The sequence below is a fragment of the Ursus americanus genome, chromosome 7, assembly GCF_024610735.1.
Source record: "Ursus americanus isolate L20-20 chromosome 7, mUrsAme1.1.p, whole genome shotgun sequence".
Classification (NCBI taxonomy): Eukaryota; Metazoa; Chordata; class Mammalia; order Carnivora; family Ursidae; genus Ursus; species Ursus americanus.
This window is the reverse complement of record NC_142133.1, coordinates 73,887,363-73,907,634: the sequence shown is the minus strand read 5'-3', so window position 1 is coordinate 73,907,634 and position 20,272 is coordinate 73,887,363. Positions and strand designations below refer to the sequence as shown.

Below are 20,272 nucleotides of genomic sequence, written 5' to 3'. Positions count from 1 at the left end.
TGCAAAGGCAGTCCTAAGGGGGAAATACATAGCCATCCAACCCTCACTCAAAAGAATAGAAAAATCTAAAATGCAGTTTTTATATTCTCACATCAAGAAGCTGGAACAGCAACAGAGGGACAGGCCTAATCCACGCATGAGGAAGCAGTTGACCAAGATTAGAGCAGAAATCAATGAATTAGAAACCAGGAGTACAGTAGAGCAGATCAACAGAACTAGAAGCTGGTTCTTTGAGAGAATTAATAAAATTGACAGACCACTGGCAAGACTTATCCAAAAGAATAGAGAAAGGACCCAAATTAATAAAATTTTCAATGAAAAAGGAGAGGTCACAACCAACACCAATGAAATTGGAATGATTATTAGAAACTTTTATCAACAGCTTTATGCCAATAAATTAAGCAATCTGGAAGAGATGGAGGCCTTCCTGGAAACCTATAAACTACCAAGACTGAAACAGGAAGAAACCGATTTTTTAAACAGGCCAATTAATTATGAAGAGATTGAGTCAGTGATAAACAACCTCCCAAAAAACAAAACTCCAGGCCCGGACGTTTTTTCTGGGGAATTCTACCAAACATTCAAAGAAGAAATAATACCTATTCTCCTAAAGCTATTTCAAAAAATAGAAACATAAGGAAAGCTACCAAACTCATTCTATGAGGCCAATATTACCTTGATCCCCAAACCAGGCAAAGACCCCATCAAAAAGGAGAATTACAGACCGATTTCCCTAATGAATATGGACGCCAAAATCCTCAACAAGATCCTGGCTAATAGAATCATCCATCATGACTAATGAACTTTCTATCTCTGTAGATTTGCCTAATCTGAACATTCCCCATAAATGGAATTATACAATATGTGTTCTTTTGTGACTGGCTTTTTTTCACTTAGCAGAACGATTTCAAGGTATGCCTCCATCAATACTTAACTTCTTACTGCCCATTCGAGTGAATGGATATACCACACTTTATGTGTCCATTCATGACTTGATGGGCATTTGGGTTGTTCCCACTTCTTGGCTGTTATGAAGAACGCTACCGTGAATATTTATGTACCAGTTTATGTGTGGACCTGTGCTTTCATTTCTCCTGGGATGTTCTCAGGAGTGGGATCATTGGGTCATAGGGCAACTTTCTGTTTAACATTTGAGGAATTGCCAAACTGTTTTCCAAAGCACCTGCCCCATTTTACCTTCCCATTGGCAGTGTGGGAGGGGTCTGATTTCTTCACATCCTCACCAACACCTTTACTATTTTTTCTTATGAAGTGCTATCTCATGGTAGTTTTGATTTGCATTTCCCTCTTGGCTAATGACAGTGAACGTTTTTTCCTGTGTTTATTGGTCATTTGTTTATCTTTGGAGAAATATCTACTCAGATCCCAAAGGAACATTTTGATAGACAGAGTTGTTTTCTGAGATAGAGTTTCTTTGAAGCAAGGTGCCGTTGCATAGATTTTAACCTACTGGAACTTGTACCTGTCTTGGAGACCTTCTACTCCAAAGTGGATAGTGTGTGAAGGACTGAAGAACTGTATCACTCAACAGAGTCCTGATTTGTGGCTAACTCTGTACCATCTGCATGGCAAGGGAAAAATAGGGAACTGAGAACTGAAAGGAGTCTTCTGTGACCAGTTCCAGAGACCTCAGCTCTGGATCGGAACTCAAAAGGTTGCTTGGTCAGCTCCGCTGTCCCAAACCCTAGAGTGGGTTAATGCTTCACTGGGGTGCATTAGTTAAATGTGGTACCCAAACCAGCTGATCATCAGAACCACCTGGGACATGTGGGCCAAAGCAGATTCCTGGAACGAGGACACTGAATCAGAATTTTGGGAGAGACTAAGACAACTATGTAAAAACTATACCCACCAGATGTTTCTAATGATTATTTCAGTCTGGGAATCACTGGAACTATTTTGCTGGAGGGCTAATGCCTGCTGCCCACTTTGGGTGCCATGACGAGTAGACTCAATTGAACAATTGTCAACAGACCTTCAGGCATACATCTTCCTGTACCCTGTCCCCAAAACCATCACTCAGCCAAGATTAGGTTGCATTTTATTCCCCCTCTGTCTCCCAGCCTTCAAAAAGGAAATGGAAATATGACAAGGAGGTAGAGACAGAAAAAGAAAAAAAAAGTAGGGGGATAAAAAAACCAACAACAATAAAAAAGATGTTAAATGGTTGCATAGAAATGTGAGCACAGAGTGTAGAACTCACTGCAAAGGTCAGACAAGAATTTAAATTAAATCTATACAACTGGAAAGCCTTAGGACAGATGTGTCTAATTTGGTCTTATATTTTGACCCAGCTTAATTATATCTATTTGACCCAGTTCAATTATATTCCATCACTGACTTCAAAAAGAATATTCAACACTCAAAGTAGAGGTGCCAAATTCATTTAAGCTGTTGCTACATGCTGTTTGGCCTTCCTTCCTCCCTCCGTTGCTTTCTCCTTAACTCTTTGCAGTCCAGCCTCTATATGCAAAGCAATACGTCTTGAATCTGTTCTTCCAGCGGCAACAGTAGCTGGGCAGCTCACAGCCCACCCCGCCATTCCCTTCCCAAGACTTATCCGTCTGCAGTCCTCTGCAGCACGTGAATCCATTTACAGGCCCTCCTTCTTTCGTGTCTGTGCTCTCCTAACTGCCGCGATCTAGCCTGTTCTATTCCATTCCTTCACATGGCCAGCATCTGTTACTAAGGCTCGTTTGGTGATCCGTGCTCCATGCTCAACACGGGGTGAAGTGCTGGGCTGCAAACCTGAGTGGGGCCCGGACCCTGCCATCAGGAGTCTCGGCTTCGTAAGATGTTCTCTTTCCTCTACAATGTAGTCTCTTTTCCTGATCCTCTGACTCATCAACCACACTTGTTAAGCATGAGCATAGCTGAAGTTCCCACGTGCCGAGCTCTTATCTGCTCTCGAGTTTTCCTCAGGGAGTTCAGCTGTTCCTTTTGTAGGCAAACCCCAATTATGTACCGCTAGCCCTGAGCTTCTGCCATCGCCATGGTCTAACCTGAGCCAGACTTCCATTTCCGCCCGCATTTCCTTTCAGCAAGCACGTGCTGCTCTAAATTGGGCCTCTTGGCTATTCTTCAAACACACCCTTCCCATTCGTATCCTTATCTCCACTGTTGGAAAACTCCTCTCCCTAATGCTTATAGAAAAATCACCCATTCTTTAAAGCCCACTCCAAAGGCCACCTTTCGCTAGAAGACTTCTCCAATTCCTTCTGTTGTCTTCCATTTCCTGCAACGAAATGCATGCTCTTTCTTCGTCTTTACTCCCAGTCTACAGTGTGGTCTTAAGCCCCTTATTTTTATCTTGTCTTGAAAAATGTGCCTATATCACCCTGCACACCGGTCTGCGACCCCAGTGACTGTCCTTGCTTAGCTCTGTCTTCCCAGTGTTGCCTGGCTTACGAGGGTGTTCATAACCATATTACACCTACCACTATTGTGCTGAGCTGAAATCTACAGACTCACAGAGAAATCATGGCCACAGCCTACCTCTGCTACCCTCTGGTCCATCACCATTCTTTCTTGAAGACCACCTTTAGGAAAGAGGATTTTCAGGATCAAGAAAAAAGTATTTTTTCCATGAGATGTCTTATTTCATAGATAACTAAGACGTCCCTCTCTAATCAGGAATAGGAAGATGGCTGTTGCACTTCTAAGAGGCTGCTTGCGATGGGCTCTCGGGGAGGAGAGCCAGAGACCTGTGTTCTGTCTCAGGTCCTTACTCATTCCCTCTGTGACATCAGCCCAGTTATTTATCTTTTCAGAGTCTCAGTGAAATAATGTTAACCTTCTCCTTGGGGTTGATGGGAAATAAACAGGTCACATATTTTTTTTGTAAATTTATAGTTTTATAAATTTGTAAGTTTTCCTTACATATTACTGCTCTAGTCCTAATGAGCCCCAAGGCATGAGAACCCAGTCCCCAAGGAACCTTGTTGAAGATACTCTAGCATATCTACAAATGGAGTTTTTGGTACCATAAATCATCATCAAAATTCAAGATATTTAAATGTTCTTTTTAGCCACCATGACCTTTTTAAAAATTAAAAAAATACTAAGAAACTATCCAAAGCACAAGACTGAGCAGACTAGAGTGTTGGGTCACAGGAGGGAGGAAGAGCGACAGTCCCTCTGCAACAGCAGTGGGCCAGGAACCCCCTGAGCCATAACCCCAGAAGGCTGGTACTCCAGAGAACACCCAATGAAAACTATTGCTTTAAATCCCTACAGCTTGTAATTTTCTCACTTGGAAGACTTTTCAGATTAGACTTGACAAAGAACTCAATACTACTCTTTGTAAAAGCATGGAAAAGCAAGAACACAAGAACAGCTAAATGAACAACTGGGGGCCACTGAACCCGGTAGGCCTGTATGACAGGATGTGCAGGTGCATGTGGAATTTAGAGCTTCAAAAAAAGTGCAGGCACTTAACTCCCCTAGGTGTTTATATGCCGCCCACCCCCTCCCCCCAAGTTTTGACTGAATAGAGTATTTTATCCTTCACCACTGTTTTGGACTTTGTACATGCTGGATGCCACAGTGTAACATTTAAGCGACAAGAAATGGATGGAATCAACCCTACATGCAAGTAGTAAGATTAGGGGGATGGGATAATAGGTCATTAATCTTGTAAATTTTTTTAAAGTTATTAATAAATCTTCATTTTAACAACAAGAGCAACAACAACAAAGACAGGTGTATTGGAGCTGCAAAAGTTACACCAGGAACAAAAACCATTCCTTTGACGTATCACATCAATCTGGTATTGATCCCGCCCATGTCACTTGCCAAATCCCACCAATTCTAACCCAACCCAACCCAACCCAATCCATCCAAACAGCAGCAGCAGCAAAAAGAGTTAAGCCAGAAGTGAAATATCCTTCGTTGACTATAATCTAGAATCTTCGATATTTTCTTAGAACACATGAGCTTTGGGATTACTTTTCCTTTTCATGCAGCTTTCTCAGAATTACCAAAGACGCTGAAAAGACGTATCTAGGGCACCTTTGCTTTACTGCACCTTTGAAGGGCCTTCTAGCATTTACCTAGAAAATCTCTGTTAGCAAGTTTAATCTGTATCTAAGGAAATTCTAACTTAATTTTAATATACATAAATACTTGAAAAATTAATGTTTAAGGCAGGTTAAAGTTTGCAACAAATGGTGAATGCTGGGAAAAAGGACATTTAATGTGCTTGCTATTGTGGAATTGTAATTTAGAAAAAGGGGAACATAAAAGTTAAGGTGGAAACATGAGCTTTAGCTAATAAAACATGAATGTGTCACTCATCTGCAAATATATTCAATCAAGAAAATAAACAAGATAAGAAAAATACCCTCCATATTTCTTCAGTCATAATTCACAATCCATTTTACTTTAGAAAAAAAATTAAATTTTTGATAAAAGAATCACAACCTTCAGATAAAAGGGGTATATCTCGAAAGTTTGATATAGTTTTATATAATCAAATAACATAAACAACAGACCCAGATGACTCAAAAATAAATATTCTAAGACTATTTTCTACTTTTGATAATTTTTTTCCTGTCTAATGATATCTGTTTTATATTAATCTATGTAAGTTACTACATGTGCTATTTTTCCTTAGAATATGATACAGCATTTCATAAAATTCATTAAGAAAAATACATGATGATGATTGATGCTAGCTGATGAAAGTGATTGGCCCTAAAATCAAAGAAAACTGTTGACACATTAAAAAGATATTCTATTAGATTTTTAAAGGAAATAATAGGAAAAGAAAGAAATGAAGTAATCTTAGAAGACTCAGAAAGAAATGCATAGTGACATTTGAATTTAAGCATCATATAAAATCTTTATAACTTCTCTAACAACAAGCTATAAAGAAAGCAAAAAAGTTCCCATCATTGTCTTTTCATTTTTGAAACTTACTTTCAAAATCCAGGAAAAAATGTGGATAGTTTTCAATTTCCCTGGTAAGGACTTTGAGCAGGTTTCCCATCCCAGCAAACCTAGGAGAGGCAACACAAAACCAAACACCATTAGCAGGATGAAAAACAGACTTCTTTTTTTTTTTCTTCTTCTTTTCTTCTTGTTCTTCTTCTAGGGAAAAAAAAAGATAGACTTCTTAAAGGGTTGGACTTATTTTATTTACTTGCATAAATCACACTGGACCCCCAATAGTTGCATCTGAAGACCAGATATAAAGCATCTCCATATCAGATGGTGACTAATAACTTAGCAACTTCTTCCTGAATCAGGGACAGATAAATATCTCTGAGGTTCTGGATCTCTAAAAGTTAGGGGTATGTGGTCTAAGCCATATAAAGTAGGGCAGTGAGAAGAATGTCACAAGCTGTCTCTGGAGAACACACTTGTGTTTTGTGTCTCATTCACTGTGATGACAATTAACCAAAGAACATACTATTCTAAGAATCAGGTATTTTAGTTATAGGAGGCAGAGGTTAAGTATATTCTACATTGGTTCCTTCTCCCCTTCACCAGTTCCCTGAATCTTTATAGTTAATACTTTAGTATTGCTTTGTGTCCTTTCCACAGATGTGGGAACATACCATGTTAATGGACAAGCACAAAGAGGGCATTATTATAGTATCTGTCCAGAAAGGAAGTTTCTTAAAATTTCTGAGGAAAAGAGGTTAGAAAACATAGATTTAGAGCCCCAGGGACCCCTCATGGCCTGTACAGGAAGCCAGATTTCCCAGAAGTGCAACTTCCTGGCAAGTCAGAAACTCATAATTTGACATTTCAGTAGTAACAAGATTGGCTACTTCATGAAGTGCAAATGTGAAAAGGTCTTGATATTAATCCAAAAAGTTATTTTCAATGAAATTACAGTGTAATTGCATGCGGGGATCAAACCACCAGAGAAATAGAGATTTGATATATATTTGCAATCCCAACTTAAAAAAAAAAGAATAGGGAAAGCATAGTTATATTTAGGTATATTTCCATTGCTCTCAGCTCTAGACATTAAACTATCTTCTTCAGGAAGCCACTGGTCCATTCATTCATTCGGCACATAGTCATGGAGCCGCAGTTTGATGCTGGGTGCTGTACTCTTTGGAAGGCATTTCTCTAACTCGTGACTCAGTCACCTCAGTTTGTAAAGGATCAACTTGAAAAATCATTGGACCAGGAAAAGAAAACCGCAGGGCTGCAGTTTTCTGTGCACGGGGCTTCAGACAGTGTTTGTGCTGATACAGGAATTCCTAAAAATACATCACTATAAGAAAGATGTAAGGAGCGGAGAGTGCTTTGTGTGAGACAGTATGTAGCCAGCAGTTCCCTTGGATGCAGAAGGTGATATTCTAGTCCTCATAATCCTCCCCTGAGAAAACACTTCCCACATCATCCACGGAATAGGCCACTAATGCGAAGCTAGAAAACAGCCTGGGGAAGCCCGATTTCAATCCTAGTTCTGTGTCCTGCTACCTCTGTTAGCCAGGACAAGCTGCTTAATCTCTCCAAACCTCAGTCTTCTCATCTGGAAAATGAATTTTTGAAATGTATCTATTTCATTGAGTCCTGAGGATTAATGAGATCAAAACAAAAAATGCTTTGCACACCACTTACAGGAAGTACTCAAGAAATGTTATGTACTACTAGTATGGATAATGATGACGATAATTACCACCATCATCATTATCATGATTATAACAGCCTTCAAATACTTATTTAGGATTATCCTACAGAAGATGGGTTAATAGGTCATATGCCGCTTTAGGGAAGAGAGCTGGGGTCACTGAAGAAATAACAGAAGATGATCTTCATTCAATGTCATGAAAAAAAAAATTTAACCATTCCAGTTGTCTGACTATTGAGGGATTTGCCTTGTGAAAAAGTGAGCTTCCTATAACTGGTGGTGTTTAAGCAGAAATGTGCTCTATCAGCCTGTAAAAACATCATAGAAATGAATTACGTGTTGGGCAGAAGGCTGGACAAGATACATCTTAGACTTCTGCCATCTTGAGGCATATGAGTATCTGGGCATGCACATACACGTGCGTGTGCACACACATACACACCCACACACATGCACTGGGAAGCAAACACCATGCTTCTCTTTTCCAAAAGAATCTTCCCTGTTCTTTCTGTCATTTTTCTCTTCCTCCCATGCCTTTATGCATATTTCTATTTAAGATGTTTTTGAGCAAAGCTCTGCATAAGGTAGATTCTGCCAAATTAAAGCTCAGAACTGGCGTAGCCCATCCCTGCCACTGGGCAACATACACAAACCCTCCTGAGTCTCTTGGAAAGATCCGTATCCAGCTTAATGAACAATTCTAATTCAGACCCAGAGACGTTTCTGGTAGGAAGATGATTCTACTGTTTAGTAGCGGTCCCGATTTTCACATAAAATGCCTTAATGGAAGTCAAATATTCTTGATTTTCCTGGCTTTGCACTATCAATGTGTCACAAGAGACCTGAATGGATTTAGCTTCCTCCTAAAACTCTGTCTTGTGCGTGATTTTACTGTCAGACTACCTGGTGGGAAATATGTCAAGCCTTTAAAATTAGTAACAGACTGAAAGGAACACACTCAAATATCAGCCGGCTACAGAATTCTATCTATTCAAAAGGTCATTTCAGCTGGCTGGCTGAGATGGTCAAACATTTTGCAACATGATTCTAGCATCAACTGTGGTCAATTAAGGAATTCCCAGTATTCTAGATGTTTCATATCCCCAAAATGAACTGACTGGAACGATGACTGTGGGACATTATGTAGTATTAGGGGTCAAGTCTAGTCCCATGGAACCTACATTTCGAAACACACTCTTTAAATAAGTACAGAAAGATTTGATGCTTCTTGCTCCTCTTCAAGGTCACCAAGAATTCATGAAAGTGTCTTCTGGTTTCAGGTCTGCACAGATGGTCACTGAGAAGAGATTCCAGGGTCCACTTGGAAGGGACCCTCTTCCGTGGGGTTTCTACCACAGCCCCAGCTATATCTTCCTGCCAGTGACTCTGCAATCTTTGCAAATAGCTCCTCACTGTGCAGAAAATACATTTCTATGCAGCACGTTACTAGTGAGATGGTTTAATTCATTCATAGGAAGATTTCTAAAATATTTTATCTTGTTCAATAAAAGAACGTTAGATACGTTATTATACGTTATCAGAGAATGCAAATACTCACTTGCATAGCAAGAGTGGGGAGAAGAGAAAAATAAAAGTGGAATAGGAAGATGAAGGGAGAGAGGCAAGGACTACATGAACTACAGGACATCTGGGCCTTAAGGTCTTCGTGTGTACTGGAGATAAGGGTTCAATTTCAACCTGAGCTACTGCCGACCAAAGCAAAGGAGAAAAAATGGTCTCTTTCAAGATTTGGTGTCTAGAAAATAAAAACAAATGAGTTATGCTGAAGAAGTAGAGGTGGGGGTTTGGGGTTTTTTTTTGTTTTGTTTTGTTTTGGATTAAATAGAAAAAAGGAAAAATTGATCAGAGCTAAGAGGCAGCAGAAATGAAGAGAAATCTCCCCTGGCTAACAAGAGACAGAGGAAGTCATCCATAGCTGGGGAGGAGCCAAGGCTGAGAACTCCCGTGGGCACGGGAGTGGTTTCCAGCCGAATGGGTGGCAGAGCGGCTTGACAGGCAGTCCGGGGCTGTGCTTGAGAAAGCGGGAACCCCACTTTCCACATTGTCTTTGGTAACTCCATGGCTACAGACCGGCTGCTGGGTCTGTCCCAAGGGACGCCAGCTACTTGCCATTCTCCCCTGTGGTGTGGGAACTTCTATCGAACAAATACAGATACCCAGCAGGTGCCCTGTATCTCCTAGGACGACCTTAACCTGAGCCCCTTAAAATGATGATGATGATGATGATTCTGATGATGATGATGATGATTCTGATGATGATGATGATGATGATGATTCTGATAATGATGATGATTCTGATGATGACTCGTGGCAGTTTCTGTAGGTAAAGAAGCTGTTTATGAAAGTTCCAAGGATAGGAAAGGTCTCCTCAGTAATGCAAGAGGGAGAGGAGAACCAATTTGAAGGAGAGACGTATAGCCAAAAATGTACATGCTCGGGGTGCCTGGGTGGCACAGTGGTTAAGCGTCTGCCTTCAGCTCAGGGCGTGATCCCGGCATTATGGGATCGAGCCCCGCATCAGGCTCCTCCGCTGGGAGCCTGCTTCTTCCTCTCCCACTCCCCCTGCTTGTGTTCCCTCTCTCGCTGGCTGTCTCTGTCTCTGTCAAATAAATAAATAAAATATTTTTTAAAAAATGTAGATGCGAAAGTACTAAAATACTGGAAATAGAGTCACAAAGGGGGATGGTAAGAGGGATTCTGGGCAGAAAAGAGATCAAGTAATAATGTATAGAGCGTGCTTATTACTCAAAAAAGTATGTTGTCTATATTGTGAGGTGTAGGCTTACTTTAAACACACATACACACAACTCCTTTGCCATCTTCAGAGATCGTCTTAAAGCGAAGCCTTCCTGGGACTTGTTATAGCTACGGTGTGCACCAGAGTGCTGTGAGATCTGAATTCATTTCTGTGAGGAGAGTCTGGCAGGGGTAAAACAAGGGAAGAGGACAAGGTGTTGACTATCAGATGAAGAGAAAGGAAAGGTATATCAGTTGGATAAGGTCTTATTAAGGGCTGGGTCCTGCAAATACACTCTCTGACTCTTTTACTTGGGAAGTCTCTTGCTTTTGGAGAATAGCATTAGAAGGTGGTTCTCCTTTCATCAGTTACCACTCTGGAAGGTCCTTTGCTCTTAGAGGCATCAGTCTCCTTCCACTGCTGCATTTTCCAGGGCTACCCCTTCTCTACCAAAGCAAAGGTCCACTGGGTTCTTGGCATCTTGGCTTTAGCTACCGGCTGGGCCTGTTTGCCCATGGCATTGTAAGCTAGGATTCACTGATAAAGATTAAGACATAGTCTTGAGAATTTGAAGCACAGAGTAGGTCAAAATAACAATATGGACAAATGGTATTCTCAAAAGACGTACCTCTAAGTAGTAGATGAAGGAGATCACCCAGAAAAATCTGAAAGAGCTGTACAAAGATAAAGTACCACCATGGGGCGCCTGGGTGGCACAGCGGTTAAGCGTCTGCCTTCGGCTCAGGGCGTGATCCTGGCGTTCTGGGATCGAGCCCCACATCAGGCTCTTCCGCTATGAGCCTGCTTCTTCCTCTCCCACTCCCCCTGCTTGTGTTCCCTCTCTCGCTGGCTGTCTCTATCTCTGTCGAATAAATAAATAAAATCTTAAAAAAAAAAAAAGTACCACCCAATTCTCCCATTATTCTGGAGCAATTCATTTCATCTCTGAGTCTTGGGTTCCTCATCTTACATAATAGTCATATAATAACATCTTCTGCATGACGTTCTCGCCAGGACTAAATGAAATGGGTGTGAAAAGATTGTGTATACTACAAAATGCCATGCAAATATCAGCTCCAATTATTCAGCATTACAACTCATTTTATAGTTTAAGATATTCAGAGAATCAAAGAAGTAGAATACCCCCTGACTCACATAAGTTCCATTTCTCTTCATCTTTCATCTTTGGTCTTGTAAGATCCATGTATCTTTATGCAAATCACTTTTGCTATTGTCAGGTCGATATTTAAAGGCAGTAATAGTTAACACTGTAAGATATTTTTCTATGTGCCAAATACTGTATTTTAGATATATTTTTCTTATTTTATCTTCAAAGTAAATCTAGGAGGAAGGTATCTTTTCTAGGGATTAGAAAATTTACGATTATTAAAATTAAATGCAGAAGCTGCTTGAAAAAAATATAAATTCTTATAAAAACACCAAATTTTCAGAAGAACAATATTTATGCAAGTTTGTAATAAGTAGAAGCTGAGGTCTTCAGATAACTCTGTATACATTATTAGCCATTTCCAACACAAAAATTCCAAGCATACACAAATGCTTCTGAAAACAGGAACAACTAGGTCACTCTTTTAGTACATGCTAGAAAAATCACTGAAAACTGCAGATTTTAACCAAATGATTGTGTCTATGATTGTGTCCCATTTCAGAGATAGAGCATAAAGTCCAAGGAAAGCATAAATATCTCATGAAGAAAATCCTACCAAAGCGACTCATGAAACATCTCCATTGAAAAGGAATGAAGTGTCAAAGGACAAAGGGGTAATGTATAGATCTGCCCGCAATCTAAAGAAGAAGAGATTAGGATTACTGCCCACTTGGCCCCAGGAGACTTGGTTCCTTCCAGTGTTGACCTTCCTCAACACTGATTCTCTTGATGACAGTGACCTATCTAAACAAAAGGAAAAAGCAAACTCCTATCCCAAGACAAGGGAATCTGAGAGCAGTCTGGTGCAACGTTCACCACCCCTCTTTGTTTTTTAAAATAAAAGAGACACCTGTAATAATTACTAGAGGGAGTTAGTCAATTACTTGTTGAACAGCCTGGCTACACAGGGCACACGGGGGTGGGGTGTGCAATGACAGAAGGCCCCTCAGGTGTCCGGGGACACACCTCCCGTCCTGGGAGCTAGCAACAGGCTGAAGAATGTGAGCCACCCAGGAAGCATATAGCACCTTCCTGATAAATGAAGTGCTCAGAAATGGTGACTGAACGTCCAGGTAACAGTATGTACTTGGTACATACTAAGAACCGATCAGAGGGATTATAGCTTATTATTCTATTACTATACACGAGAGGGACAAGAACACCCACATTTTATTGAGTGCCTACTGTGTGCCTGGCGCTGTGCTTGAGCCTTCCCACATTTTAGTTCACTCAAAACTCACAGCAACCCTCGAGCTCGCTATCATTATCTTCATGTTTATTGGACGAAAAAAAGGTTCAGGTGGTGAAATCATCGTTCTGAGCACTGCAGGAGAATAAAAGATAGAGTCACGTTTGACTTTGAGAGTCTGGGACCCCGAAGTCTATGCTCTTTTCCCCACAGGAGGAGACCTGGAGCTCCAGACCCCTAAGTGGTCTCTATCTGGGGACTTTGGGAGTCCATGAGCTGTGGAAACCACACCCGGGCTAGCCTGTTATCACACGCATGCGCTCTCTTGTCTTGGAAGAGGATCCACAGTTTCTGTTCCCTTCCAAAGTGGCCTGTTTCGCGTGAGCACTGCTCAGTGCCATAGATAGGGAGGGATGGGAAAACTGCAGCAGGTGGAGTCTTCCAGAAAAGCTGGCTTAATTGAAGTGAGCTGCCCTGAGGGCACGCAAAGCATGCTGAGGGTCTGGACTGGCCAAGAGAAGCCCCCCACCTGGGGGGAGGGCGGGGCGGGATTCAGGGATGAGAGGAGAGCAAAAGGCAGAAGCTGGGTCACACTTGTCAAGTCTTCCAAATGCAGAGGGCTTATTCCTCAAGGTTCTTTTACTGCTATATAATTTTGAAATGGGTCCTTTCGCATTTTTTTTTTCCAAGTAGTCTAGAAGGAGGGCGTTTCTCTAGTCACTGTAGGAGTGTTAACAGTGCCTGTAGAGACAGCCCTGCATGTCCCTGCCAAGGGAGGCCCTCATCTCCTAGGGGCGACAATTTGGGATGTGCACGTGGTACTTTCGATGACTACTTTCTTGGCTCTGGGCGCAAAGCGACTTCCACAGTAGTTCGCTCTAAGCCTGCTCAGTAGAAAACAGACTCTTAAAAAATAGTTCTCTGCTAACATTTCCAGTTCCAAAAGAAAAGAGAAAATTAAAGGACACACACACACACACACACACACACACACACACACACACACAGAGGCATATATACATACATTTAATTTGGAACTCTGTTTTTGTTTGGAAGGAAAAATTGAATAACAGCATTAGCTGTATTCCCAGAGTGTAAAACCAAATAAAACCAAACTGAGCTTACTTTTAAAAAATGTGGTCATAGTTTGTGGGGAAACTAATCTGTTTACTATAAGTGACACATAACAAAGGACTCAGGCCAGGGTGCAGGCATTATTGTGAATGCTGACCTTTTCCTGCATCCACCAGAATTTCAACGCCAATTTTCTTGCTTAGAGAATAGGTCACTCAGAAGATTTCTTTAGTAGCTATGACTATTTGAAAGGAGAATTACAAAGCCAAGGTCACCTTTACCAATGAAGAACAGAGGATGAGGAAAAAAATAGATAAAACAGTAGCCCTGCAAGTTTTTACCTTCTAATATTTTTCCTTAAGATTTAAGATGGCAAATACCTCGTGCCTCTATCGGAAGGGATGGGTTTTGTTAGCACTTGGAATGAGCCAATACCTTCTAGAATCTACAATTCTTAACATCCCTGCCCCTGGTGAAAACATTTTAAGAACTCAAAGAATTGGGGGTGCCTGGTGGCTCAGTCGGTTAAAGAATCTGCCTTGGGCTTGGGTCCTGATCTCAGGGTCCTGGGATCGAGCCCCGCAGAAGGCTCCCTGCTCAGCGAGGAGCCTGCTTCTCTCTCTTCCTCTACTGCTCCCCCTGCTTGTGCTCTCTTGCTCTCTCTGTCAAATAAATAAATAAAATCTTTAAAAAAAAAAAGAAAAGAAAAGAAAAGAAATCAGTATTTTGAGGCATAAGAAGTTCTGGTAGATGCTAACATTTTTCTGCAACACAGCATATAAGCCACAGATCAATCATGAATATAACAATGACGTATATTTATATCATGTCACATCTTTGTCAAAGAGCTGTCTGACCACATTCAACCAGCATGTGCCAAATGTAGGAAAGGTATTATTGGATCCATTGTACAGACCAGAACTCACAGGGCAGGTACAGTAAGTGTGCTTCCCTAAGTCTTCCAGATGGATTCTGGACTTCCTGATCCACAGTCCCAAATGTCATCACAATACATTCTATATTCGAACTAGGATCATTCTTTTATAGCTCCTATTTGTACAAGAAAGCACTTGCTCAAGGACCCAAAATACATTAGGGCCAAAGAAGAGACCAGAGTGGACACATCCTGCCTCTCAATCTCATGCTCTGTCTGCTAATACAAAAGGGAAATGGAACATCCAATCCATTCTTTAAGATATAAAAGGTACAGTGCAGTGCATTGTTGCCACTGGAGGGTTTCTGCTCCACGTTCAGAAAGGTCTCACCAGAAGTGCTCCTGACGACCCAGCAAGGACATGCCCATGGATGGTTCATACCATTGTGCACACTTCTCTCTGCCCCCACCTTGATTATCCTAATTCCGACCCTCAGCAGAACTTGCCTGCATCCAGCAAATAGCCCCCAAACTGATCTACCTGACTCCAGTCTTGTTACCCTGCCATTCATCGTCATATGACTGGCAGCGCCCTCTCTCTAAGCACAAATCTAATTATGTTACTTCCCTGCTTAATAGGCTTCCACTGCTCCCCAGTGCCCGCAGGATATAAAGCATCCACATACATGCACTGGGCACAGAAGAACCTGTCCTCTGGCCTCTGCTCATCTCCTCTGTCCCCTGTCTTCTTCCCTATCCAGGGACCCTACATTCCCCCCACACCCTGTGCTTCTCTAAAAGAGCCCTGCTCTTTATTGCCTCAGGGCCCTTGCACATGCTTCTCCTTCTGCTCCCAATTACAATGACAACTAACATTTTTTAATGCTTTGCAGGCCATAGTGATGAGAGCTTCTCATGTATTAGCATATTTAAATTTTTACAACAACCATAGGAGGTAGGAACAATTATTATCTCAATTTTAGAGATAAAGGAAGAATCTTCAAGATTTAGAAACTTGCTCAAGCCCACAAGTGGCAGAGCAGGGTCTGGAATCCAATTCCACGTGACCTTTAAGCACTGGTTTTGGCAAGTGTCTCCCCGGAATTCCCTTTGAAGTATGAGTTTGGAAACCAGGGCCTTCAGAAGGAGCCCCCTGCCTCCTCCCTACTCTTTGACCCCACCTCAGGTAAAACAAAATCCCCTCCTCGAGTGAGCTCTGCCTCTCTCTGCTCACCCAGCGTGCTGTGTTGACTATCAGCCTGGACCCTGATTACACGCTTTCTCCCTCACCTCTCTCAAGGTCAGGTCTTATTGGGCAGGGCTCTTTCTATACCTTATTGTCTCCCCAGCACCTAGCACAGGGCCTGGCACACAGTTAACACTAAAAAACAGTAAGTAATCCTTAACTGCTCTGCCCTGTGGTTCCAAAGCATCAATTCGTCTAAGGCAAAATAAGAAAAATAAAGGCTATGTCATCAGCCTTGCAAAAAGCTAAAGCTATTCAAACATTTCTACACAGCCGTGTTCTTATTTATTTTACAAAGCAAAGGTGAGAGTTGCATCCTAAATCCCCAAAGTTTATTTTGAAATTTTACTGGTTTATGAAATTCAAAAATCTCGGGACTGCTAACGTGGTCAGTTACTTGCCCGGTCTCGGGAGCAGAGCTCCAAGGGGAACCTGGTCTCGGCTCTCAGGCCAGTGCCCCCAGCTGGATCCTGCTATCGGCCTTACATCGTCTTATCCTAAGTCTGACCTCCCAACTACAACAGCACCCTGAGAAAAGCAGGCCAGCTGCGGCTTCAGGAATGTTTCTGGGGACTGTCTGTGAATTTAGGAGGGCTATCTACCGTTCAACCGGATCAACACGGTTCAGAGCTGGAGAAATCATGACAAGGACCAGGATGGCAGCCGCTGTCGGTAACACCAGAGGTTTGTAGACTCCCTACCCTGACCTGCAAAGCAAATAACCCCTCTGGCTCGCCTCCCATGAACCATCAGCAGCATCCAGGCAGCGGTCCCAGGAGGCAAAAGTACAGCCCTGATAGCCTGCGATTCATAGGGCTCCCAGATACATTCTCCGGTAACCACAGAACCCCCTGGTACAACATTTACACAACTTGACTGCTTTGAATTATACATAAAACCAGTTAACCATCAGCCTATAAAACATCAGATACAAAATAGGGCGCTTTAAAAAAATACCTCTCGACTAAAATAAAGGCACATTGCCTAAAGGACATAAGCACCTGTTTTGCTGGGGGGAAAGAATGCACCAGTGGAATGGAGCAGCTCAGCTTATAAATTCCGGGAGCTGGAATTTGCTAAGCCGGGTGAGCGATTATAGATAGCGGGGCTGGGCTGGAATGCCCTCCCCCATCCGCTGCTTCTGTAACGAAGTCGTAAGGTTCTCTGTGGTGTTGCCGAACGGGTTGCCAAGAATCCAAGAGATGATTTCATTCTGAGATGAAGGAGGAAAACTGAAGTAGAGTGAGTCTATCAAAGCACTTTCATCTGACAATAAAAATGAGTTAATGGCTAAAATGTGTTTTCAAAACGTTTTAACACTACAAGTAATGGCACTCAAACGGGAAAATGCCTTGAATATTCTCATCGATCATTAATACCATGGTGTCCCTCAAAAGGGCCTGGCGTTCCCCGTGGAATACAGATTGCTAGAGTCCAGTTGTAAGGCAATCCATGGGAATTCTCCAAAAAAAAAAAAAAAAACAAAAAAACACCAAGAGACCATTACGGAACGGCACGATTAAGTGCAGGTTTAAAATAGCCCTTTCGATATCTGAGTTCCGTTTTCTAAAATAGACTATTACCTCATCATAGCTAATTTCCCCATAAACATCAATATTAAAGCAGCAAAAAGCCTCCAAGAAACGAGGGCAAAACCCGATTCTTTTTTAGGGAATGAAAGTCAACACGCCCCCCCATTTCAAATGTTCGTGAATATGGAAACAGTCAAACGGGGATTTTGCTCTGCACCAGCCCACCGCTGGGAAGTCATTAGTGAATTTGTTCCCTTTTCACTTGTGAAATCAAGAACACGGTTATGAGCAAACGGGTTGATCAGCCTGCCCCTTACCCTGAAGGAGGGCTGACAGTCTCAGCCCACCCAGGCCAGTTCTGCCTAATTTCAAAGGGAAAGTGACCCCTTGCAGAGCCAGCAGCCTGGGGACCTAAGCCCTAGTCCCAGAAATGCCTTTCCTTGGGTAGTTATTTATTTGACTTCTCTGGGATGGCCTCAGCTCAGTCTAAAAACCCGAAAGGAAACACCAAGAAGTTACTTAAAATTTGGGCTGTCCAGACCATCAGTGATTTAGATTAAACACTGTCCATTCTCTTGGATTATAAATCTTCTTTTTCCTGAATTCCTGCTCAGGTAAGCAGCTCTACAAGCCCCCGGCGCCCCTTCCTCTGAGGGAGGAGCTGACAAGGAGTCCTGGCGCATGCCCTCTGGGCCAAACCCGTCCCCCCTGACATGCTGGAGGATCTCTGCTCTCCCTCCTCCCCGAGTGCTCCTTCTCAAGTTTCCACTTCCTCTGTCTAACCTTTAAATATCGGTCTTCAGTTGTCTCTCTTCACACCTTTCCCACCCTCCCAAGTGAGACCCTCTGGACTCCCAGTTCTTGCCCATATGCTGAGGACTTCTCAACCCCTAGCCCCAAACTGGACCTTCGTCCTCCACTCCAGGCCCGCAAATCTACGTGAATTTCCTGAAAGCACAGCGATTTGGGGGAGGATTTTAATATCCTCCGCAAATATCCCCCCCACCTTGTTCAATGAAAGGCATCGTCATTCAACTAATTGTATGAGCCGGAAACCCGAGTGTCATTTGAGATTTCTGCACCTAGGACACTCCACAGATCCATTCTCTGTCCAAACGATCCACTTAACTTTCCCATCTCCCCGAGATCCACCCCTCTCCATGCCTTCTCTTTGCCGCAATACCTCCTTATCGCCTCCAGTCACTATCCCCAACCCCTCTCACCCCCACTAATGCGACACCAGATACTCTAAGCACCTCAGCTCATGTACTAGTCTCTGAGTATGTCACCGGAAATGCCACGTGCAAAATGAATGCTGGTGGATTAAATCTCTTCCATTTCTGTTATCTTACAATATAACATTAACAACAAAGACAAAAGGATATCCCCTCGTCTCTGCCTGGTTTTCATTCCATGGGCAGCTGCCTCCCACATCTGTGCTTGAAGTTTCTTTGCCTCCAGAGTTCACCGTCAGGTGGTAAAATATGACCTTGCAGGTTGATGCGCAGGGAGGTATGATCAGAAGAAATCCTTCTGGGAAGTGAAAGCCCCCTGGAGAATCTCACCACCACCACCCGCCCCCCCCCCCCCCCAGTGCTGTGGGTTGACTTGATTTGTAAGGCTAGATTCTCAGATGCTGAGTTTTCTTAAACTGGGGTCCACCTGTATAACAAAGGAGACTTGGAATTGACGTGTCAAAGTGTTAAGAGTATTACTTCCCAGGTCAAATTTATTATGAGGGGTGCGGGATGTCAAAAATTATATAAGTACCAAAAAGACCAACAAAAGCCATTTCACATTCTAAAAACTTGAAGAATTTGAAGCCAGGGGAGGTTGGTATGCTCCATTACATCTCAAGCATGAAGGGCCTGAAAACCTCCCTTGAAATCTCAGAGGCAGGAGTGGTTCTGCTTTTGTTTCCTGTTTCTGAAGGCAGCCATCAGCTTGATTTCAAAGTATTGGTCACGGCAGACCAAACGAACGTTTTCAAACAAAATCCCTGGCTTGAACCCCAAGCAAGTGATGGGGACCATCAACCTGGGCTGGGACGGGAGAGGAGGGTGGGGTGGGTTTGCTGAGCACTGGGAGCCGTGGCTCTTGTGCAAGGAGCTGCTTCCCTAGGCAACTCCATGGCGAAGTGGGACGTGGGGTTAGCTGGACAGAAGGCAGGCGTGTGTTAGCATAAATGTTTTCCAAGCTGGCTGTTATATTAAGATGAGTACAATTTTTTTTTTTTTTAACATGGTAGTCAGGGCCATAAAATCTGACCCAGGCCTCCCTTTCAAGTTTCAGCTCCTTTGAAGGCTATGTACTTTGGTCACACCAGAATATGGACAGTGCCAACAGCTCTGGCCTCCTTCTTGCCCCCCCCCCCCTTTGCTTATGTTGTTCCCTTTGCCTGGAATGCCCTTCCCCTCTCCTCTGCCTGCAGATGTTCTGTCTATCTTTCAAGACCCAAATCAAATAGCATTTCCTCCCAGAAACCTCCTACCTGACTCCCAGGCTGAATAAACAACCCTCCTTGCTGTGAATTCTTTCAAAGGCTATGTCTTCTTCATTTTCAAAATCTGATCCACTTCACTTCATCCTCCCTCCTCCTCCCCACCGAGCACCAAACACGGGTCCAGCACAGCACACAGCCCTCTTCACTTGTCTGCTGCCACGGATCGGAAGTGTGAGGGGACAGTCACGGCATAGCAACAACAGTGGGATGTCAGCTATGAATACACTCTACAGAAAATAGTCATTGGTAAGAGGAAGAGGTCATAGAAGCATTTCCCAAAATAGAAATATTTTTGGGTGCTTGACTCTGTTGTTTT

General features: G+C 42.7%; 1 protein-coding gene across 4 annotated transcripts in view; it reads right to left on the bottom strand.

Annotated features, from left to right (window-relative positions):
• The window catches only part of CYRIA (CYFIP related Rac1 interactor A), a 107,703-nt gene that overhangs the window by 28,607 nt on the left and 58,824 nt on the right, over positions 1-20,272 (bottom strand). For all 4 annotated transcript variants that reach the window (XM_045807107.2, XM_045807106.2, XM_045807108.2 and 1 more), the window contains one exon: positions 5,941-6,020. In XM_045807107.2, the coding sequence (XP_045663063.1) occupies positions 5,941-6,010 (70 nt within the window). In that variant the 5' untranslated portion in view covers positions 6,011-6,020. The remainder of the gene's footprint in view (positions 1-5,940; positions 6,021-20,272) is intronic.